Raw genomic sequence first — 24,730 nt, forward strand, 5'->3', positions numbered from 1 at the left:
GCCCTCAAGCGTTTACGGAAATTTAATACGCGACCAAAAATTACCCAAGGAAAAGAGTGTCGAAAAACCACCGGATAAATTAACAACAAAACATCAGACGTCCTTTCCCTATTCTAATCAGAGAAAGAACAATAGAAGCAGAGATTTACGTCTTTGATTTAAAATTGTATACAACTTATCTCGACTCTCATAAATTGTCCCTTACAATCTTTGTCCCAAACTTCTGGTATAGTTTAACGTCGCAGAAACTAATTATTCAAAGACAAAAAAGACAAAATTGAGAGTAACCATGCAATGCAAATGAGTGTAGTTTTTGTCTCGCGAAATCAGTCCACACAGAGACCTAATTATTCACGAACAAAAAGTGTGGATTGGCTGGGGGGAAAAACCGAATTAAAAATTAACACTCGGCTGATCCCTGTATGCAAATACAGCGTAAACAAACTGTCACGAAAATGCAAGAAGAGAGAACGAGAGACTGGGAAAACTTGTGTGAAATATTTGCTCGACAGAGTTTGGAATTTTATTAGACAAGAAAACAAGTTTTTGTCGACGCAAAAGTTGAACGATTGCTCCCCTAACTGAAACTATTTCGATAAAAGCTTCGCTAATTACGAAGGACCATACTTGACTCGGTTTTTACAAGAGGGAAAAAATAAAAATGTTCGGCTTCAGAACCGCTCTAATTCAGCGAATAAAATATAAAAACCGACGACAAAAACACGCCCGTGTACATTTATCAACTGTTGTAATGTTAAATCATGCGAGGTAAAACTCGGAGAAATTTCCGGATAAAAATTGACCATCATAAAGCACGAAGGCAGGTCCTATATGTTGTTGGCTCGACAAAATGCCAAGATTAGCGACTAATTTTATCGGCGCGATTAAAGAACAACATTCGTTTAACGAATTACTTTTTGGAACTTGTATTTTTAGCGGGACGTTCGAACCACAACGCAATAATTTATTATACGAGAAAAAAACTCGCAGAAACGTATATATCAAGGGAGGACGCGCTGTTTGATATATCAAAAGCTGTCCGAAGCAATATTTATGGCCCTTTTATGAATCACATTAAATTATTTCATATTTTTATCAAGACAAAATTTGCTTACGACAAATTTAATTCAGGTAACAAAAGAACTTGCATTTTTTACGCCAATACAGCAATCTATGGCAACAAACCAAAAGTCCAGATAATAAGTGTCAAATTTTGTTGGACGTTTATCGGAAATTCTCTACTAAAATTAGTTAAACCAACTTTAATGTAATTAGCGAGTGAATGAAAATTCCTCGAAAAGTTTGCAACCATTACAAAAAAATTAAAACTTTTCAGTCACGTGTCACTCCAACTCGCCTAATAATTTGCGAAAGTAACCTTTTCTCTAAACTCGCTTAATTCATCGAAAATGGTGCAGAACGTTCGTTAATTCAGTCACGGTGGAAACTTCTAAACAACATTATAAAAGGTGAGCAATTTCCTCGGATCATTTGCCATTTTACCGTGAAAAAAAATTGATCAGAAATCAATTTTTGATTTTATCTGTCGTGCGTTTTACGATGGCACCACGTCCCGAAAATCCCTTCGTAAACCCTTTCACGTATTAATCTCTGCGACAAAACCGTGTCGCATTTTGCGGTTAAAGAACGACGTGAAATGTCAAAAGTGGCGGCCGAATTTACGACCTCAAACATATTTACCGAAGCTGAGGGCCTCCGACACCCATATCACGGCTTCTGGAGGGCGTCGTAATCCATAAAGCTGCTTTATCGTCCTGTAATAGCCTAATATGAATTCGAGATAATTCCAAAGATCAGATTTTAACCGATCATAAATTCGTTCCGCATTTCGGAGATGTGTGTGCTAATTTAAATAATAGAGGCTCACTTGCAAAATGCTACATTCTGCTGTTCTTGTACACTTTACGATCCGATTCGACTCTCTTATATTCGGGCATAAAATAAAATATGCGCTACGCGAAACGCTTCACCTGCATCGAACGATTAAAATTATTATTGCTATTCTCCGCACTATAAAACGACAAAGTAGATGAAATCCATTCACAATCAACAGTAGAATTCACTGCGACAAACCGTTTTGATCTAACACTTTTAGTTTTTGAACTATGAATTTTTTTAATAAATAACCCGGCGCATCCGCCATTTTTTAATCTAAAATATTTTTTAAATTATGTATTAGAAATAGCAAGTGTTGAAGAAAAGCTAGTATAATATATAAAATAAACCAAAGAACTAACAAAAATCCCGATAAAAATCGAAAAAATCAATGCTTGGACTTTTAAGAACCTTGAGGGTCCCAGTGGCATAGAAAAGTGAACAAATTTTACTAGAGGAAGTTTAAATTAACTATGTAATTATTTTTTAAAAGTAAGTGCAATGAACCAATAATTTTAGGGAAAAATGTTGTGAAAACTTGGCTATTTTTTTAATTTGTGTGTGGCATCAGCAAAGCCATTCATCCCTCGAGATGCATAAAATATGAATATTTTCAGTGATACCGAAGTTTGTCGAGATTGCCGGGCCAGCGTCAAAGGAAAAACATGCGACCCGAATAGCGTTATGACCGTTTTTTTCACCCTCGTAATAAACTATGGTCCCTTTTGTACTAGCACCGCTGAATTTTCTCTCCCTTATAGACGGCAGTCAATCTTTTAGCGATATTTCAATTGATGGCGAATATAAAGCAAGTCGGTCACATTTTCTGATATAAATGTATCAACGATATTTCAATTTCCTTTAATTTTTTCGTCTCGGCATTCACGCCATTATTTCCTTCCTGTTCTCCCGAACTAGTCGGCGTTTGAGTCAGGAAAAGACGGTGCTTAATGAAACAAAAAACAAACACAACTCACCTGATTCATGGCCAATTGAATCCAAATGGAGTGAACGTTTTTGCCGGCGGTTTCTGAAAATGAGAGAGATCAAGATGAGCAAAAAAGCAACAAAATTCTTTCTAGACATTCCGGCAGCAATCATATTAATGTTTTATTAAAAGTGGGCCGGTGATATTAATAAACGTAAGGACGCTAAAGTGCTCGTCTCTGAACTTGATGACATTCTTTCCACCCCCATAATTTTCATCACGTACATTTCGGATATTAGATATTAGCCGGCGTGAAAGTCATGATATATTAGTCTCTAGAAAACATTTTTATTGCTTGATGGACATTTTCCAGAACCACCACCACTCGAATTAAACTCAAAAAAGCGATAGCATTTTCCGAGTGAAAAGATGAGAGTAAACTTTTTCCCTTTAAATAATGAAAGCGGATTAAAGCTCGGCTCGAAAAATTTCAAACAGATACCGATGCGGTTTGCCGATCCCAATTTAGCGGTTTTTCACCTAATTCGGACCGGCTTAAACTCGTTCGTGTTTAATCACGAGTGCATTTTACGATTTTGGCCTGCAATTAGTTGCATAAACCCGTTTTTACGATGGAAAAAATCGCTAAATATTAATATCGAAAAACACGCTAATAATTTTCGTAAAACAGCCCCGCCAGGAATCACAAAACTCCCTCATATCAAAGGATATACGAGACAAAATAGCGCTTACCAAGCACCATCAGAATCGATATCCGAGCACAAAAACTTGAATGGCAAACTTGAGAGATTTTTGCAACCGAAAAAATTAGAACAGTGCTGAATTCTACAAATCGGCGCCAACAAAAAGCTTAAACAACGTTTTATGAAAAGAATTATTTGTCTTTAGTTGCCGCTTTTCAACTCACAATTGCGTCAAATGCGATTTTACTTAAACTCTTGTACTTTTAAAACTGTTGCCGACAGCGGACATATTGATCAACACTCGCTCCACTGGAAAGAAACGGCAATGCATTATTTTTGACGGCAACAGATCGACAACTCGAAACTCATCGCCCGAAATCCAACACAAGTTAGACCCGACTTTCAAAGTAAAAATGGTGGAGGCGCCGGACCAAGCATTTTTTCTTCTTCTTCATATTTTATTCCAGTTTGTGGTGTTGCAATTTAATAGAAATTTGTGCAAAGGCGGTCAGAATGCACTAGTTCAAGTCTCGTAAAGTAATAAGTATAAATGGTGGATGCGCCGGGTAGATATAGCGTCTTTTATTTCACTAAAGTTTTATTAGTGGATAGTCCCAACACGAGTTAGCTTTCGCTTAACCACACAAAAGATTTAGAAAAACTCCCTTCAACATCTATTTATGTTAGTCGTGATGACAGTGAAACGCCATTTTACACTTTCCACCCGAAACCTCTTATGCAAATACTAGTTCTAAAAAGCCGCGTCACAACAATACCAAAAAAAACTAAGCACAATTTCTTTTTGCAGCTGAGTGAAGAACTGGGTTACGTGCTGTATTCGGCACTGGGTTCGTTCTACATCCCATCGTGCATAATGGTATTTGTATATATCCGAATTTACTACGCGGCGAAAGCTCGTGCTCGACGCGGCATCCGGAAGCCGCCTCGACGCCAACCCCAAGACGCCGTCACCAGTTTCAGTGTACAGAAGAACGGAGATGGCGACGGCGCCGCGACGGCAGGCGCTTCCGTCGATAGGAACAGCAACACGTCGCCGAGGGACGGAGACAGACAAATCGCCACCATCGAGGCGATTCCACGCCCAATGCCCATTCCAACAGTCACGTGCGATTTAGCATCGGATATTTCGACGAGCGACGCCGGAGGAGAAATCGTCGCCGAGACGCTTGATCAGAAGGATACGCTCAAGGTTTGTACGATTGACAGTGACGGACCGAAATGCCAACCGCAGGACGACGCTCAAGTAGGTTTTGGCTTTGAAACCAGTAGACGAGTAGGGAGCAACTTCCTAAGCAAATAACAACCCGTTACTTGCAAAAAACATACTGCTTTAGGCATTTTTGTGCTTAGAAAGCTACAAGTAACATATTGATATTTGCTTTTACCATATTAGATGGCCAGATTTCAGGACTTTAGGGTTAGATTTTTAGTGAAAAGGAAATTTCGAAATGTTTGTCCAACTTGAAAAAAAAAACTATTTGTATACCAAGGGAGGAAAGGCATGCAGTCTCTCAACTCATTTTCCCCAGTCTTATACCTATGCTTTTTTCGACGTCTTCATTAGAAAATAATATCATTTTTGTCAAGAGAAAATAACGTACAGTATGATCAGAAAGAATGTCACCCCTATAAACCGGCCCAATAAACAATAAACCTAATTAATCGTATATTAATATAATAGTTTATTAGACTGGTACTATTATTCAAATGCCGAGGAGGTTTAGAGAGGTGACATTCATTGTGCTCGTGAGTGTACTTTTATTGAATATTAATTTGTAGGGTGGAAAATGATAAGTTTAATCTGATCGATTTGTTGAAAAAATCAGTTACAACGTCTCGGAAGTTCTTATAAATCTTTAGTTATCTGTAGTTTTTAACCTTTTGGTGCAAGTTTTCATGTCGATTGATCTCGTCGCGAACGCAGCTGTACTCGCCCCTTAATAGATCTTAAAAGCTGCGCAAGCTTAGAGTTCGGAAACTCCAAGTTGTTAAAACTTTTAAATACTTACATGAATACGAGATTGACGTGAAAAATAGCAAATTAAGTCGTTAATTTTGTTACAGCGGCCATTTATTCCAACCTGTAATTTTAATGGTGCCATAAAGAAAGCGTTTAATTAAACTTTATGGAAATAATGCGTAAATAATGGAGTGGATCATTCGAGTAGCAGTAATAATTTATCAGAAAAATAAAGCTTATGGTCAGTGGTTTTCCTTTTTACCCACCGCTCGTAATTTCTTTATTCTTTGCAATTTTCGCGGCATCAAACGATGCCAAGACTACTTTTGTTATATGTCTCTGACAAAAGACGACCTTCCAACTTTATTCTTGCGCGAACTTAATAATAAGTAAAGTTTTTTTTTTAAGTGAAAAGTTATAAGATTGCTAATGCAGTTATAAAAAGATACGCGTCATAAACTTGTCAAAAAACTCGAGAGCGAAATTATCCCACTCGGTGAATCAAAATGGTCGCTTCCACACTTTATCACACACCCAACTTTTTCTTATTTATAATTCACGAACCTGTAGCTCTATCCTAGTCGCTGAAAAGAGATTTGTTCGAAACTTTATTACATCTTAAATATTTCAACTAATCGTTGAAAACTTTACTCCTATGGGCCTGATAATGAGACCGCGCTGAAAAACGATTTTCCCACAACAACCAATTCCAATCTTAGAGTAAACGTCCATAGAAGGGAATTAATTAACCCGAAACATTATTGATGCATATTATATGACCAAAGATATCATTAGCCCACACTGACCTCGTCGCTTCTCTTGTTGCTCAACACAAATTTAATACATTAATTAATATCGATAGGAGTTTTTTGAGACGGACGTAGTTTTGCTGCAAAATTTCGAATATTTTGTCAAGTTTGTAATGGATTTTCTTATCTTTTGGCAAAAAGACCGATACTGCAGCAATTTCGCTTTTTCGCAATGATGCGACAGCCTGTGTATACACGTGGTAATAATCCGGAGAGCTCATTGTCATGCATTGACGTCTGAAACAATACTCAGACTGCATAATAATTATTAACATGACAGAAAATTAAGTCTAGGGTTGAAGGTAAACGTGCGCCAGTTGATTAAAGTATAAAATGACAGCGAATAAATAATTGGAGTAGAAATTTATTGTTGGTAAAATAGATTTGTAAAAAAAACGTTTGGAATAGTGGAAATTTAGGTCAAGCGATCGATGTTATAACGTCGAAATTACAAAATTCAGATCATTCTCTACATATCTGAACATCCTATTTGGAGAAGTCGATCAAACTGTTCGATTTAGTAAAATTCTTTTTCTACGTGACTGTTTCAGTCGTCATACTATCAATACAATTCCGGTCCATCAGTTTGAATGATTCAAAAGCCGGTTTCTGTCTAAATAAATCTGAAGGGAGTTGTTTCGAAATCCTTTTGGTGATTAAAAGCAAGTTGCGGCAAAGAATCGGAAGCGAGAAACGATTACCGTTTCACTGTCAGAGGGGGAAATGTTTAAATATCGTCGATTTTACAATTTATTGAGTCTGCGGACGGATCGATAGCACCAACTGCCGCCGAGTGAAATTAGAAGAAGAATCTCGATTCGAAGGAATGTTTCTAATTTCGGACGATTCCACCTGGAGCTAGTTTTGTTTCGAAAGAACATCGGTCTAAATTGCTGCCGAGTATTTAACTGAGTCGGTCTTGATAAAACCGCAAGCACGCTGATTCAGAATAACGTTTGTAATTCTGAACCGCAAAGCTAACAATCAAGGATTATATTGTCTATGTTCGAATATGAGATCGAAACAAGCTCTACATTACCGATTCCAGACTTGGGTATCGAAACCTCCGAAACCGCGCGACTTTATAAGTAAATAGAGCTGACGCAATCAAATCGGCATTAACACGAAATTTCGCAACTTGATCGATTTAAGCCGATTTAACCGAAAAAACAAACAACTGTAATTGCGACCGTAATCAAATTTTTCACATTTTTCGCGTGACCGCAATCTTAATCCCGCAACCCAACCCAAATTAATTTTTCTACCGACTCGCGTGATATTTTTAATTTAATTAAATGATTAAATAAATAGTCTTTTCCGGATCAATTCATTTTTTAATGAACAAGTCCGATTAGATCCTTAGTGTAATTTAATTGCACCGGTTTTAATCTACGCAAATTAAACGCTAATTCGATTAGGAATATCACAATTATTCCGACATTACACTTTGAAAAGAGACGAAAGTTTGAGGTGCACGAAATAAATCAGTTTATCTGAATTCGAAACTAATGACTTTTAAAAAAAACAGGTTAGATATCTGAAAATTGTACAATGAAGAACGGTCGCCGAATTCGAACTTGATTAAAACTTGATTGCTTAAAGCTGAAGCAATTTTTTGTTGGAAATATTTCGATACTTGAAGGCTTCTTTTCCACTCGATTGATCAAAACGATTTTACAAAATTTTAACGTTTGACATACGCTCAAGCGAATACTACTACTGAAACCCATGTTTTCAAGAAAAACATCGCGTTGAGGATATCCATACGGAAACCCTTTTTCCGTTTAGTTAATTTAATGCTTCTAGATGAACAAATTAACTCGTCTTGGAGTATTTAAAGGAAACTAAACACTTTTATTATGTTATAATAAGCGAATACTCCACAAAATAGGATTAGATCAAAAACGAGAGACCGATATAACTTGAAAAAAAATGTAATAAAATTTGATAAAATTCAAAGTTGACGGTTCCAAAACTACGGTAATGTGATGCATCGAATGAATACCATTTCATGGCGTTCCGTTAAAAAACATTTAGAAACAGGATCTGTGTCTATTGTGTAATAACCACTGATCTAGTCGACATTCCTCCCAATAATAATCCGTCGATTATTATGAAAATGAATGTTGTTTTCGCAACCAGCTCTGGCCTTTTCCACAGTTGTTTCTGTTGCAGGTGTTCAGCAGTGCCCAGGTGGTCCGAAACCCTCTGGCCCAGAGCCAATTCCGAGGCTCTACGTTATCGGTAAACGGCGAATTGCAACAGCAAGCTGCTGCCATGTCTCGTATGCGTCAACCATCGATGGGCATCGACACGGATATGGTGAGCGAATTTGATCCGAGCAGTTCGGACTCTGGTGTAGTGTCCCGGTGTGCGGTGGTGAAACCGTTAAAACTCCGTCTGTGCAAACCGATATTCGGTCGCAAAACGGCGAAAAACCGAAGGACCGCCAAAGACAAAGCGAGCTCGAGCAAAGAGCACATGGTGGAGGAGGTGCGCGTCCAGAAGCCCAGAGACCCAGAACGAGAGAAGCGACGCATCGCGAGGAAAAAGGAAAAAAGGGCAACACTCATTCTGGGTCTCATTATGGGCTCGTTTATCGCCTGCTGGTTGCCCTTCTTCTTCATGTACATCCTGCGGCTGGCCTACGATATCCCGGGGATCGCCTTCTCCACGGCCTTTTGGTTGGGGTACATGAACTCGGCGCTGAACCCGGTTATCTACACCATCTTCAACAAGGACTTCCGGAGGGCCTTCAGGAGAATCCTGTTCAAGTGATGTTTGGCTTACGTGTGCTGCTATGAATGCGTCAGCCGACGGATACGGACGGCGCAATATCGCAGCGCACCAAGTGCCCTCTACCGACACTGAACTCTCGACAATCCTCCTCACGTGGACATTATTATACTCTTCGATATACGTGTAAATTGTTATTTCTTGTTAGGTACGGAGCAATCGTCGTCAACTCGAGCCAGAAATCAAAATATAGATGGCGCCAATACACTTGTTTTAACAAAAGTACAAAACGAATTTTTATTCTAAACATCAAAAGTATGGAAATTGCCTTAATTAATGCTATGTAATATTATATCAAACTGAAAATTGTATCGTATGTGTAGTCAGTCTACTTCCAAATAACTCCACTCTGTTTAATGGAAGCGATTTTATCTGTAGCTTTTAAGGTTTTTAGGAAATGACTCGAGTTTTTATTGTAATATCAAAACGTTCCGAGTTGGCCACGATTGTTATATTTTATTTGACTCTATTGTAATAATAAAATATGGAGCAATGACTACCACTGTGATAATATAACGCTTTCATTCTGGAATTTATCGTAAATAGTCTAAAAGAAAACAAACTATTATGTGTTTTTAAAAAAATCTTCGATGTTTAGAGACTTCATTTCTTGTACATAACTTAATCGAAAAGCGAGTACAAGTTACCCAACTTTGAATCCATGAAGAAAAACAACGTTTACCAGATTCTACCCTGCTTTTTAGCAAATTGTAATACAGCGTGTCCCAGCGATTTGGAAAAGTCCATCATTGTCCTTTAAATGCAAAATTACATACCAAATTAGCTGATATTAACCCATAGCATCACCTGAAATTAGATACTTCAAAAACGAGTTACAAAACAAAAATATGTTTTTCAAAAGGAAACAATCTAGGTTTCTTTTGATCTCTATGCTCTTAACCAAGCCCTTCTTGGATTTTTTCAGTTTGCAGCCCAACACTATAATTGCATAAGCAAGGACATTTTCTGTTCCATTGACACCCTATTGCTACATCTAATAACAACATAAGTTTGTCTTGTAACTCAGTTTTGGACTAAAAAATCATTTTTGATGAAGCAATAGATCATTGGATCATTGGTCAATAATGGAATTTTTCAATTAACTGTATATGTTGAAGGGCGCTCCTCAGACCAAGTCGTTTGGACCAAACCTCCACTCTTCATTGATTTTCGTCGTTGCGCGATGTCAAAATTGACAAGGGACCAATGAAACCGTTTTTAATTATGCGCGTTCGAACACCCGCCGCCGCCGCCGCCGCCGCCGCCGCCACAGCAATAATAATAATAATAATAATTTCCTTGTGAACGTTGGCGTTTTTCGCTTCCAAGTCCAAGTTGCGTAACTTTTCGTATTTTAAATGTTAATAGAACGAATGGAGCGAGTGACAAGTTCGGCTATAGTTTAGACACCAATTGTATCAAACCTCTGGAGGCCGTCGGCCGTCATCTCCCTTCCGTTCCGACCATCACCCTCTATCCTTTTCCAAAAAAAAAAAAATAACAGACGTTGCCTTGGCGAGGTCTCCAGTGGAAGTCTTCCACGAGCCCGCGGGGTTGCTCTCCGACTCCTGACAAATTCTTGCAACGAAACTATGGTGCTATTGACTGCTCGCCGGTCGGCTCAAGGGTGTCTCAGGCCCTGGAGCCGGCCCTGTGCGGCCCCGCGAGGCGATATCGAAACTCGCCCTGAGCCCGCGATTTTCGATCTCGCGAGCTCTTTATCTTGTTACATCTCTAGATTAATTATTGTTATATAAAGATGAAAAAACCAATTATAAACTATAACACTGTCCTATATTTGTGTGTGTACGTTTTTCGTGAAATATTATTAATAAGGATATAAATAAATCAATATGGTACTGAAAAAACAAACTCTGGCATTTTATTATCACTATTATACACCCACGCCAAGAAATTTAATGACGAACGGATGAATATGGAACTTGCGGCTGTGTTTGTCAATGTGTCACACCTTGTTTATGGAAATTCAAGAGGCAGCTGCTTCACAAACTCGAATGTACTCTTTATACATTTGCATCACCCCTACGTGATTATATTTTGATGAGCTCCATTTTTCCTAAACCTGTAAAATCGTTTAAATGGTTGCATAACACAAACGAACAACATTCCAAAATATCATCTTTCCTTAAACAATTCGTTTTATCTTCTTATCAACATAGAACAACGCGTGGTCAGTTTTGTTTACAACTCTTGATTGCATTATCTCGCATACCATAAATTTCAAGTAGACTGACTATAACGTAATCATCTTTTCGTTTCAATCAAAATTTTTCAACTTGCATACGAAACTAGGTTAATTTATCTTCGTTCGTTAAATGGATGTTTATTAATTTATTCACTAAGTGTTTTCCAAACTTGTTGACTAATTACGGAAAAAAACTTGGGTAATTACTTGGAAACAACCCTCCGAATTTTTAATTACAATTTGAAACAAGGAGCAGCGATCGTTTATGATACCTACTTGGTTGGCATTTTATTATTCGTATTTCCAAGTCAAAACAAATTATCACAAAATGAATCATGCTAATGGACTAGAGAAAAAGTTGATTCATTCTTCAGGTGTCGAGTTGTTTCCCCACGTAAACACTGATTTGTATAGTAGGTAAATAAAACTGGTCCGAAAGTTGATCCTTGTGTTCCGAGTAATTCACACAATTCACATTAGTTGATTGATGACCTTTCTAAATATGCTTTAATGACTTTGAAATTATTGTGATTGGAGTCAATGAACTGCAAATATCTCGACTGTGGTGTAAACCGTTCCCCTTTTCTTGTTGGCTGAAGCATGGAATTTTAATAAAATGTGATGATTGATTGTTGTGACAATAATGATGCAGTCGAGTGTGTATTTTATTTCGTAGGGAAATCAAGTGCGAAAATCAACACGGGCAAGATTCAGATTCGTGTTTGTCTTGTCCACACACATAAATTCGGCGTTAAAAGTTTCTCGTCTGGATATAAATGGCAGTTGTTTCAACAATACGGTTTTAAGTGCATGATTGTGTTCATATTCCCGAGTCCCTTACTTCGCTTTAAAATCTTGGAGATCATAATGGGTCATTAGGTTTTCTCGTCTAACGCTGTGGAACGATTCGTTTTATCAAAGGGGAAACTTTTTCAAAGAAAAAATTCTTTCCTTTCTATACACATGATGTTTTGCATTTTGCTCTCGTGCCGCCCTTTGTTTATTAAATTTTTCACGAACTCATTGTTTGATGTTCCATTAGGATGATCGTTCCAAATGTGAATGTATTTCATTTCCAGAAAGCGGGATTTTTAGGAGATATCGCTCGTAATAAAATCAAACACAAACTGCATCCAAAATCCTGGTTCTAGACTGTTTTCACATACAAAACTGGTTCCTCGGATTAACATTTCTTCGAGGAATTGCCAAAAGAACAATAAAATAAATCACAGACGTGCGTCATTCCTTTGCATCAAAACTATTTTTTCACAACATCATTTTTGGTCGACATCAAGAAAATTGACGAAATATTCAAGTAATTTCCAACATTATTTCCTATTGTTCAAAAATTCACTGCTTCCATAAAGATAATAATCGGCTTGTTTATCCCACCATTGCATAACACAATTTTGAATAATTTTCACGTGTTTTTTTTTCACTTAAAACTTTAAATTCAATATGAAAACTTTTCTTGTTATTGAAAGAGCAAAATTACCTAATTTAAAATTAAGGTCATGTTTGTTGATATCCTTGATATAGTTAATTTTCTCCTTTTCCGTATTCTTCCTGTCTCAACACTTTCGTATAGAATAAATTTTCATGAATTATTTTTACTCATTTTAGTATAACTAATGAAATCTGCTCATTCTAGTAGGAAATAATGCGGATTTCCGGCAAACATTATTTCCAAACTCCCAACAGAAATCATAACTCATGCATAATGATGCAAACTAACTTTGCAAAAAAGCGAAAAGCGCTTTAAGCGGTAAGGTAACAAACCAATTGTCTATATACGTGGAATAATACTACCACCAACAACATTATATCGATAGTCTTAGTCCGCGAAGTTTGCACATTTTAAATGTGCTGACCGGAACAAAACTTGTGCAACTATTTATTAACCAAGACCAGTTATTTCATTTCTTAAATTGGACTACCATCACATATCATGGACAATTCGTAAGTAATTAACTGACAAAAATTAATTATTAGCATAATTAATTCAACAAACCTAAGCTTCAAGGTATAAAAAGAAAGAAAAAAAGATTTTTTTGAATTAATAATGATCACGGCAAAGCTTTTTTAAAGAGAAACACCTTGAAAATTTTATCGACTTTAACGTTTTACATAATTTTACTACATATGAAAGCTCTTGTAATTGCCTGAAAAATACTTTTTTCAAATATGCTTGTCAAAGACTTGATCTAAGAGTATCAATACTTTCAGTAACATCAAAAGAGGATCACGTTACCTTGTTAAACTAGTCGTTAACTTTTAAAGGTACTCAAGTTACGTTTTTACAAGAAAACATTCTTTAATGTAAATTTTCTAAGAAATAAAACCTCAATGATATCATGTTTTGCACAACGAATTGGATAGTAATAGGGTCCGAGTTAATTATTTAGAAAAGTGTATAAGAATGAAAGGAATATGATTAATGATGAAAATGTAAAAAACATAATGAACAAGTTCATTAAATCTCTTCGAAATTCCCCCAAGAAAAGAAAAACAATTAAGTTTACGGTAAAATAAACAAACAGTCATTTAATAATAAGAATAAAAGTTCATCACATCGTGAAAACAAGATGAGGTTGTTGAGCGACCTTGTGTACATTCTTTTCAAGGTTAAACTCGGTTACTAACCACAGTTTCGAAAAGTGCATTATTTCGACAGATTTTCCAACGAAAAAACGAACCTACATTCGACATTGCAATATTTATAAGTAGGAAGGTTAGACTTTGTACTTTGTCATTGCTTGCCAAACGAAAAAAATCTCAAACGAAATCCAAAACGCTGAAACCGTGCCAGCGATCGGGGAGAAATTTGTTTTTGGCCTTATCGCCGGTTTACTGTTCAAACACGTTGTTTGTTCGGTTAATGAGGGGAAAATTAACCTAACTCGTTCTAAATTAAAGTAATTACCATTAACATTGGCTCACATGACTGAAGAAAAAATTGATAGTTTTCCTATCACTCTACATTCCGTTATTCCTCGGATAAGCAAAGTAATGGATGATTTTTTTTATTATATATATCAAGTTGCCATTGAATTTCTGGACTTGATCCAAAAGATCAGCAAACTTTCCTTTGCAAATCTGGCCAAGTCTCGAAAAAAAATCACTCAAGATGTGTGTATTTCAAATATTTGTTCGCCTCTTAGCTCGGATTTAGTCAAAGTGGTATATACTGGTTTCAAAGAAACGTCAAATGTTAGTCTGCCCAAATAATGTATCAATTAGGATTAATTCGTTTGACGTCAATTATTACAGACGTTGATAAACAATACCAGAAGCCGGTAAAAGTATGGAGATCACGTGCCGAAAGCACGTTTTCGTTTAAAGAGATTAAGAAGATCTCCGCGATATTTACATTTCCAGATTACATGCTTTGCTCTGCGGCTTCCCAAAACCAGTGATTTCACTTATTTATTTGGATCTAAATGTATTACAAGAATTGCTGGAAGAAAGGAAGAGTGTTCCAGGGTTAGCAAACTCCTAAATCTGTTTGTTTATTGCGGAAGCGTCGATGGTAAAATCGCATCTTCGTTTTCACCTTGAAATGTCGCATAAATTTCGCGGCGCTCCGCGTCATCGTTGGTGTAGGTACTACCTACCAGCAGTTCCAAAAAGTCTCTTTGAAAATGTCTTTTCGAATCAGTCCGTCTAATTATAGTGATGTCCGAGTAAACCAACGCACCGAAGCACTCTAGACTGTTTTCCATCATGCCTCGGGCACATGTTCAACTTTTTGTTCCTGTTTAAGCCAAACGAGTTCCATCTCGTTGTTTAGATCCACTCTTCATTACGGTACAGTCGATATATACCGCGAATCGGGCCGTGTTGCATTTTTTTCCGCGCCAAAAAACAAAAAAATCCCTTCGCAAACAGTCGCTCGAAAAATATTTTTTCAGTCGTCGCTTAAAAGCTCTTCGATTTCATGGTGGGAGAATAGTTCGGTCGCGACCTGACCAGGAGATAGTTCGATTGGTAATTTTTCCTCCTGTACCATACAGTTTTCAATTAATTGTCGCGAATTCTTAGTGACATTTGATAATCAATAGTTTTGCGCCTGACTGTATACCGTTCTTCGATTCAACACGGCCCAAGAGTGCGACCGCTGGAGCCCTCCTGACCTTTTACCGCTTGCTCCAGGCTGAGGCTGCGATTCTTTAAGTACCACCCTTTATGTTTTTACTAGTTTCGTGACGGGTGAGTCAGTAGACGACATTTATAAATACTTGATTTGCGACGAAGAAAAGGGAAATTAAAATAGACTTTTGCCAATCTCTGTTTTTAGATGTCCAGTCACAACAACACGAATAAAATTAACATAACACGACACTTTTTAGGCGAATCTCGCCGAAATCATGAGGAATTTAATTGCCGCGATAAATTGCCACACAATGAACTAGTCTCTGTAACTTGTTTAATGTCGCCAATAATTGTTTATTGACGATTCATTATTGGTTGAGGTCGAACCGAAAATATCCTTTTGAACCGACGCCAAATGATAATAAAGAACATGATTCGAAGCACGTGTTTTTAATCAGTTTGCGTAATTTTTCGTTTGGTAAAGAACGAACGGTTCGGAAATGAATTTATATACCGTGTTTGTGTTAAAACATTCAGGTCAAATTATTAAACTTTCCAAGGTAGTACCTAGTTTATATTTACGTAAACGCAACTGAAATCTAATTCTACATCTATACAACTAAAAGAACGAGTCATAGTTGTAATAATTAATAAGGCTCCCAGCGAAATTCTGACCTTATTTTTTCATAATACATGCAATCGAGAAATTACTTTGAAGATTTGTTGAAAAATTGCGACACTTGAAGTTGAAGTAAACTCTCACAAAAGCATGTTATATGCACAAACAGTATTTTAACTTCCAGTTAGTTGTCTTCTGAAACGTTCACTCTTTCATCCCATTCCTATTTTTTGTTAAAGGCAAGAGATTTGGCTAGAATGCAGCTTTCCGAGTTGGTATTAACGTGTTTGCTTTTTTCCTCTCTCAAATATACTCTTTGTATTCACAATGAATGTTTTAATGAAATGTGTAAATTTTAAACAAAGAGCGAAAACATAACGGAAGCTTCTTATAAATGAGTAATCTCAAGCGTTTATCTCATATTTGCATATCGTTTTGTTGTGTATGTACATGTATGTTTAAAAAAAATAGAGGAAATTAAGACATTCTGGTTCCGTTTCAATCACGTGCACATTCGGCATCTAATTATGTAAACATGATACTATAGCTAGTATCTGTCGATTTGTTATTTTTACTCTTATTATCTTTGTTGTTTTGAACAATTGTGATTGACCTCTTTACCCACATTCAATAAACCAAAAACTTGACACTCTAAAGAACACAAACCACCGAAACATAACAATTATGTGAGTTTAAGGGTTGTTTCCGAGGTCCTCATGATGTAATTTTCGCGAATCGCAGGTGTTGCTATATTTGTTGTTGAGGACTCATGTGACGATCCTAACTAGATATTACGAGAGTTTCTAAGTGAACTAGTACATTATACCAAGCTACGTTGAAAACTTATTGCCAAAAGCTGCTCGTTTGATTAAAAATGGTTAGGAAAATTTGAATTCAAACCGGATCAAAGTATTATAACTATTGGAAAAGACATCGCAAGTTTAATTACAGAAAGATATAAAAATGTTCCCCCTTCTTCCAGAACCTATAAATCAACAGATCCAAGTTGGAGAGACGGCCCGACAATGTCGAAAGACGCAAAAAGTATGATATGGGACTATCTGGTCTTTGTGATTTTTGTAATCGCAAGCACCTTTGTCGCCGTCTATTCTCGTTTCTTTGGTCCTAAAGAGAAGACAAAGGCCGATTTTGTTTTTGCTGCTGGCAAAGTTTCCATGGCCGCTATGATGCTGAGTATAGCGAGAGGAACTCTCGGTGTTCGATCATTTTTGGGTGAGTATACAGCCAAAAAACGTCATCGTCCCCGTCGACTTTTCATTTAGTCGCTCGAATTGGATCAAGTGAGTAATTGCATACACGTGTCGAAATTTTTTTACAAACTCAAGATGTATCGGACCGTATTTCACTCGAGGAAAAAATCTAAAACCCAAATTAAATCCTTCGACGAGAATATATCCATCAAACTGCCAACGGGGTGCACACATTCGATGCAAGCCGACGACGCCATATTTGCCTCTTCCGCCACACCCTCTTTCTTATTATGACACAAGAGAAATTAATAAATGGCAGCATTTTACCCACATATATGAGAATGAAACGAATTTATGTTTCCAATTTTTTCTCTTTAGTTGCGCTTATTGCATATTTTTTTCATTAACTCGCGTTGGTTTACGACAGTTGGGAACATTATGACAAATTCGCAAAACTTTAACTAACTACCCATGAAACTTTCCAGCAAGAACAAAACTCGATCTCATTCGAGCATAACCGCCGACGCGAAAAACTTTACTGAAACAAATTTTTACAAATATTTCACAGGGTATCCGTCCGAATTGTTCTATCGGGGCAGCACGATGTGGGAAACCCTGTACGGGATGGTCCTGGCTTATCCCATCGTATGTTTCATCTTCGTACCGGTGTATTTCAGCTTAGGAATTACCTCAGTCTACCAATATTTGGATCTTCGGTTCAAATCTCGCCTAGTCAGATGTTTGGCATCGGGAACTTACATCGTAAGGCAACTCCTAAATCAAGGTGTCACAGTGTTCACCCCTTGCGTCGCCCTCAATACCGTTATCGGAATACCTTATTGGGCCTCCATCTTCGGCATTACCCTCGTCAGTGTTATTTTTACCATACTGGTAAGTAAATTTTAAGATTTATAACAATAAAATCACAATCAATTTTCATTCACGTCATACTCGAATCTTATATTAGACAGTTGTTAGACTTAAAAGACGATTAATATTAAATTCGCTTCTTCGCTTCATCGATTCGAAACTGGGGGAAAATCCGACAAGGAAACAATAACAAACTTGGAGCTTATGCAAAAAAAGAAAAACTTTTTAATACGATATGTAAATACCAGACATATTTATAAGTCCAAACTTTGCTCGTAATACAAATTTACATAAAATTTGAAAGTAGCCGCGCGAACGAACCACTTAGATTGATTGTGCATTTTAATTATTTGTTCCTCCTCCTCCTCCTCCTACTACTACTACTACTACTACTACTACTGTGCCAATTAAGCAAATATTGTCCGATTTCACGCAAAATCCATCAATTATGTACAGGTAATCGAAGCCCAACCTACCGGAGGACAATATTTACCTCTTCGATCCCCGCTAAACTTAAGTGTTCAACTGTGAAATTAACGTGATCAACACGAGGGAATCCTCTCGACTAGTTTTAATCAAAAAAGTGCCACTTTCAGCCTCTTTTCAACCGATAGCTTTCGGTTTATTAAAAACGATAAGTACGGAAACGCAATTTCCAACCGCCATCGCAAAAATTAATTAAAACGCAGAGAAAATAATTACCTGAGAATTTCCAATGCTTGATTTTTCACGAAATCATACGCCCCCTCTGTTTTTATTAAATAGATTATTTAGTAAGTGAACCGTATTCATTCAATATGCAAATATCCAGGTCCGAAGTTGGCCAAGTAGTGATGAAACTTGGAATATTATGAACATTCGAGCATTATACTGACCACTTAGTTTCACACAGCGAAGGTCCTGGTTCGCAAAGGTCGGATCCTTCGGTTACTCGCTCGAAAGTTTCCTTTAAGAAGCTTTAGCCGCTGAAATGTGCATTATTCATGACGAGGGCGTAATGAGTTCATGCATATTTTAATTATATCTGCAGTTATGTGAGGCGGGGCATAAACTACCAACTTTTTTCGTCACCGTGTTCACCTTTATAATCGATATAAGGTTTATTGTCATTCACAGGGCGTCCTTTTTTTAATATTGTGCGGCTTTGAAAAAAAAATCCAAAAAAGACGACGTGAGGAAGTCTAATACGCTGAGAACGACGCTCATCATGGGCGCCGATAAAATATTTTCCTTTTTCTCCCGCTTGGACGATTTTCTGCTTGATTTAGAAACAAAATTACTTGGATATCAGTCATGAGTAAATTTTAAGAGTCGTTTTTATTAAACTCGAAGGAATTCCTTTAAAGATCGCGACGAATGAAAAATGCAGAAAGCATGACGATTTCGTCAACGCCATCTTTTGTTCCTTGTGTAAATATTCTCGCATTGTCTAAATTTAGACTTTTTCCAACTTAAATTACAGTTAATTAAGACGACGCAAATATTACACAATTCGCGTTATAACGAGCACAACAAAAAAGGAAATATTTTTTGTTGTCGTTATAATTTTATTAGCACTATAGCTAGTAATTTAACTACATTAAATTTGTCACTTTGTTCAAATTGAAAGTTTGTTTTTCTCGATTTGGAAAATGTAAATGTCAGCGCAAGTGTAATTCTCTCGAATAGAGCGTTAAAATAAAAATGTATATAACAATAAGGTAACGAGGAAACTTCCTCTTTTCGACGCTTATGAGACGATAAAGAGCGAGAAGAGAACGATTGAAGGGCCGCTCTTTTCAGAACTCATTTTCGTGTCTCATTCTGTTTTCATTTTCAGGGAGGCCTGAAAGCAGCAATTCTTGCCGACGTAATGCAAGGATTAACAATGATCGCAGTGAGCCTCGCAATAATCATCCAGGGCTGTATCGAAGTGGGTGGTTTCGGTGCAGTTTTCGAAAGGAACAAAGCCGACGGAAGACTGGACTTCTTCAAGTAAGTGTATAGAAATGATCACAAATGAAGCGAGTTTTCGCACGCGCGCGCGCGTCGTAAATCCGACCATCTCGAATTTAATTATTTTAATTTATCTCTTGGTTGGGAGTTTTTAAACTACGACCGAGTTACAACTCGGTGCCTTTATTATAAAGTTTGGCGAAAAGTTGACGCCGAGATTAATGAAGACGCATTTCAATAACGGATTAAAATAATATTGTACCGCCCAGTTGGTGATGTTTGTGACGATAAATTAAGGAAAATTATTATGTTCTTCGAACGTTTTACACTCGACGTTTTGCTCCAACTTTTGACAATAATTTTCTCTTTAAAATGTACAGCGAGCGCAGTTTGTTTCGACTCTAATCGAAAATTACATCATACACACGCCCGACATTATTTATTCATTATTAGAACCAAAATCTAAATTGAAAATATAATGCGCACTATTAATTATTCAGAAAATCGAAAAATAATTATGTGAAGGGTCTTTGCTCTCGCTTCCCTAATTTCCTAAACCGAGCCAACAGGGACTCAACTTTAACCATCCTATACATACATAACAACAATAAAGAATATATTAAAAACCTGCCATTAATCAGACCGAAAAACACAAAAATCTTTTTTCCGTTATGACACTTCTTTGCTCTTCATTAGTCCTACTATCATCAGATTGTCTGACCTTCAACAATCTCTTCTACTCCACTTGATCGATTCATTTCTCATCTCCACTCAGACACTCGACAAAAACTCCCCCTTCTCTTCCCCAAAAATTAATTTCTGGATACTTCCATCAGTTTCAGCATGGACCCAACGATAAGGGTAACCACGACATCGGCACTGATCGGCCAGCTTTTCATGTCTTTGTCAATATTCGGTTGCCAACAGAACTTTGTACAACGCTATTGCAGCATGGATTCGCAGAAAAAAGTAACAAAGTACGAAAAATTTCGCACATTTTCAGCACAACAAAAAAACATTGTTTCTTTTAGGACTCTCATGTGCAACATTCCCGTAATCACTGTCCTGTTTAGTTTATCCTGGGTTGTGGGAATGGTCGTTTATGCAACGTATGCTTCATGTGATCCGTATACTTCCGGTTATATAGAAAAATACGATGAAGTACTTCCCTTCTTTGTAGAAGATCGTTTCAACTACTTGCCTGGTATACTCGGTTTGTTTATGGCTTCACTTTTCAACGGAGCGTTAAGGTAAGTCGGATTTTTTTGTATAACCATCATGTCGCATTTTTGAGCTTTTTCGCGGACATGGAATAACAAGTTTAAACCGCTTTACATAAGTTTTAGATCCTCTTAGTGACGAATTTGGACAAGTTTACTTCGTATGCGTTATGCAAGCAACTGAGTGCTTAAGGTTGCGGTTAATTTGTGTTTCAAAGTTTCTAAACATGCATTACTTACAGCTTTCTGTAATTTTAAATTGAAATAGTAGTGAATTGAATCTAGTTGCGCATTGCACGTCTTTTGTGTTGGTTTCGATTCGATTCGACTCGAGACCACCGTACGGCTGCACTTCACTTAGACAGCTGGGATCGGCCTTTCATCTTATATTCGTGCAATTTTTATAATGTCTAGATTTCAGTTTCTTTTGGAGTTTTTGATAACATAACGTCACGTGTCATTTATGTAAATTTTTTTCGTCCCCAAAGTAAATCTCTAGGAAAGAATTTCGTTTCAGTTTGAATGTGTCTAATCTGAATTCTCTGGCCACCGTTACGTTCGAAGATTTCCTCAAACCGATTCCGTTCTTGAAGGGACTGAAGGACAAGCATCAGCTGTATACTATCAAAGCTATCGGAGTTCTCTACGGATTCGTTATCATGGGAATCAGCTTCGGAGTGGGCCTCTTAGACGGCGTTATCGAATCATCTATGCTGGTCACCTCCGCCACTTCAGGACCTCTCTTAGGAGTCTTCATAATGGCCCTGTTGATACCCTGCACCAACTGGAAAGTAAGTCCTAGTTAGTTTTTAATGCGACATAACGTTCAGCTTGCTGGTGGCAACGACGATGAAATATACATCACGAACAGCCGTTAAGTCGCTCCTGTTAACATTGATTCCTCTGTGAATGCGAAGTTGGGGATTCGTGCAGAGAGATTATGTGTACAGAGAGAGAGGCGGCTTCGATTGTCCCCGGAATTATTAATTGCAAATGTCCTGAAACGTATTCACATCCGGGAGAGAAACGCTAATTTGATTGATAAATTTCGAATTAGATTGATTGCTCCTTTATGCGAAAATCTCTCTCGCAATTAGGAACTTCGTCATAGACACTAATGTCTATTCGGTCGATGTCTCAAAGTTACATAAAACAACTAAAAGTTGTTAAATTATAATCTATCGTTTGTCAAGTTCTACATTTCGCCATCCACCTTTATTAGTTTGTCTCTTGCTTTAATATTAAGTTGCTACTTCACAGCATCCTAAGATACTTAATCCACATCACTCCAACATCGTAAAATATGAATCACTTGTCAGGTTATATCTCACCCTCCTGTAAACTCCCATATGATAAATTAAAATTGTTTCCAAAATTTCGAGCCCGTTTAACACGAAAGTTGACATTTCACGTCATAAATTCCCAATAACTAACAATAAATCAAATGTAAAACAGTCGAGAAATTTTTATCAACTCCAAATTTGATTTTCAGGGAGCTTCAACTGGCGTCATTGCCGGTCATTTAGTTACTCTGTGGATAACTTTCGGACGATTAACAATAGAAAAACCACCATCCCCACAGTTACCCTTATCAACTGAAGGGTGCACAAACACGTCCTTCAACGATCATATTTTAAAGCCGGAACACCAGTCGGCATACTGGACTTTTACGACGACAACTTCCGCACCCATCAATAATAACACGGGAAACTTTTCCCTCGACGTCATCAACACCACACGAGCTGCACCTTCGTACGTAATATTTCCCTTGAAAATCACCCTTTTTGCACAACATGTAATTCTCCCTTACAGGGACCCTCTAACTCAACTCTATTCAGTGACCTACATGTACTACTCTCTCATCGGATGCTTCATTTCCATACTCATCGGTTGGACAGTATCCTATTTCACGGGTAGCGAAAGCGATTTGTACGATCAAGAATTAATTCATCCCATCGCTCGCAAGATGGCCAACTTTTTCCCTGGCAAAAAACGACGCTACGCAGAGAAAACCATCAAACATAAAACACGGAGAAATGAATCGATGAACCATTCGCCAAGTGCCACCAGTATGGATAAAAAGAGCGGAAATGCGAATCCCGCTTTCACTCAAGACGTACAAATGGAAGTGTACAGAACCAAATTATGATTTTTCTTTCTTCCTAGAGATGGATGTGAGAAATGGACACGGACTCGTGTTTTTAGTGCCTTTTATTTGGCAACATCTGTGATCTCTAGCTGATAAGATACAAGTGTTCGATTGTTGAATTATGCAAAGACTACTTAACTATTTTTATACCTTATTACATTGTTATTATTGAATAAGATTGTACAACTTGATACGCGTACGTGTTGAAATATTTATTTTCTTTTGTAAGCTTAGACTAGTGCTAACAACGAGTATTTATTACAACATTTTAGTACAATAATATTTAATTAATAATAAGCGTAGTGTTTGTTCAAAGAGTTTAAGCTACCAACGAAAATATAATATAAATAAAAAAAATTTTGTGGATTTTTGCCTCCTTTAAATGCCTACAACCGAAGTTATTGACAAAAAAAAACGCTCCAAGTACTGAAAAGTCGCCCAATATTTCCAGAATCTTAAGTCAATGAATTTCCGAAAATACAAATACATACCACTAATGTGCAGTAATCTAATTTTTGTTGAAAAGCGTACAATTTACCTCACTTTGTGCTTAAAATGTACTTTTCCTAACCACAAATGAATTGACAAATATTTGGAAAGTGATGTTTTTTACAAGTTTTCAAGAAAACTTGCTTTTTCACCAATTTCCAAAAATAATGCCCACAATAATGTGCAATAATCTAATATTTTGTTGAAAAACATGCAAGTTACCTTACTTTGTGCTTGAAACTTCCAAATTAACACTGAACTTCTAAACTAACACTTAACACTTCATTCTTCCAAATCCTGATTGTCACAGTAACTGAATTTAGGAATATCCGGGGAAAAACTGGTGTTTTTTTTCCACAATTTATAAAAAAAACGTAATTAAGGTAACTTTTTCACAAATTTTTCATAAATGTAGACAAAAAAGATCCGGGCACACACGAGAGACGCGATAATGGAAAAAGTGTTGCCAACCAAATTCACTGAATTTCCGAAAATAGTACCAATAATGTGCTATAATGTTAAATTTTGTTAAAAAAACATGCACCTTACCTTACTTTGTCACTGGAATCACCAAATTATGTAAAAATTACACTTAACACTAAGTAACATCATTTTTCCAAATTCAGTATTCACACATGATTTACAAATTTTTGAAAAAAACCGGTGTTTCCTACCACAATTTATAAATTGAACTTAATTAAGTTACGTAATTCAACACTTTTTTCACCAATTTTCCTTCAATTTGAACAAAAAACACGATAAACACAAACAGACGCGATAATTTGAAACAAATGACGATCGAGGAAAAGAAAAACTGTTACCAAC

The 24,730-nt window shown here is 37.0% G+C and overlaps 2 protein-coding genes and 1 long non-coding RNA gene across 8 annotated transcripts in view; 2 read left to right on the forward strand and 1 right to left on the reverse strand.

The window, feature by feature from the left end:
* The window catches only part of Octalpha2R (alpha2-adrenergic-like octopamine receptor), a 46,300-nt gene extending 35,314 nt beyond the window's left edge, over nt 1-10,986 (forward strand). The window contains exons 2-3 of one of the 3 annotated variants that reach the window (XM_015983684.2): nt 4,337-4,792; nt 8,494-10,986. In XM_015983684.2, coding sequence (XP_015839170.1) covers nt 4,337-4,792; nt 8,494-9,096 — 1,059 coding nt within the window. In that variant the 3' untranslated portion in view covers nt 9,097-10,986. The remainder of the gene's footprint in view (nt 1-4,336; nt 4,793-8,493) is intronic. The other 2 variants (XM_008200242.3, NM_001321666.1) reach the window with 2 other exon arrangements.
* On the reverse strand, nt 791-24,712 carry LOC107398677 (uncharacterized). The gene is made up of 3 exons (XR_001575473.2): nt 24,455-24,712; nt 2,874-2,926; nt 791-1,775 (listed from the first exon to the last, which is right to left on the reverse strand). It is a non-coding gene; the product is annotated as an uncharacterized LOC107398677 (long non-coding RNA).
* LOC658070 (uncharacterized protein) lies at nt 13,136-23,782 on the forward strand. Of its 4 annotated transcripts, XM_008200245.3 has the most exons (10): nt 15,094-15,307; nt 15,362-15,529; nt 17,014-17,264; nt 17,811-18,133; nt 19,932-20,086; nt 20,884-21,024; nt 21,079-21,297; nt 21,785-22,058; nt 22,760-23,019; nt 23,080-23,782. In XM_008200245.3, the coding sequence occupies exons 3-10, from the start codon at nt 17,057-17,059 to the stop codon at nt 23,414-23,416; spliced, it is 1,917 nt and encodes a 638-aa protein (XP_008198467.1). In that variant the 5' UTR covers nt 15,094-15,307; nt 15,362-15,529; nt 17,014-17,056; the 3' UTR covers nt 23,417-23,782. The 4 variants fall into 4 exon arrangements, with proteins under 4 accessions (XP_008198466.1, XP_008198467.1, XP_969576.1 ...); XM_008200244.3 differs by lacking the exons at nt 15,094-15,307; nt 15,362-15,529 and adding an exon at nt 13,136-13,279; XM_964483.4 differs by having other exon boundaries at nt 15,094-15,529.
* Nucleotides 24,713-24,730: the final 18 nt, after the last annotated feature.

The sequence above is a fragment of the Tribolium castaneum genome, chromosome 2 (genome assembly GCF_031307605.1).
Source record: "Tribolium castaneum strain GA2 chromosome 2, icTriCast1.1, whole genome shotgun sequence".
NCBI lineage: Eukaryota > Metazoa > Arthropoda > Insecta > Coleoptera > Tenebrionidae > Tribolium > Tribolium castaneum.

Bases quoted from the DNA above. Each gene is read 5' to 3' on its own strand.
- LOC658070 (XM_008200244.3), top strand. The intron at 17,265-17,810 runs GTGAGTATACAG...AATATTTCACAG, and splicing joins CGGTGTTCGATCATTTTTGG to GGTATCCGTCCGAATTGTTC. The intron at 23,020-23,079 runs GTACGTAATATT...TCTCCCTTACAG, and splicing joins ACCACACGAGCTGCACCTTC to GGACCCTCTAACTCAACTCT.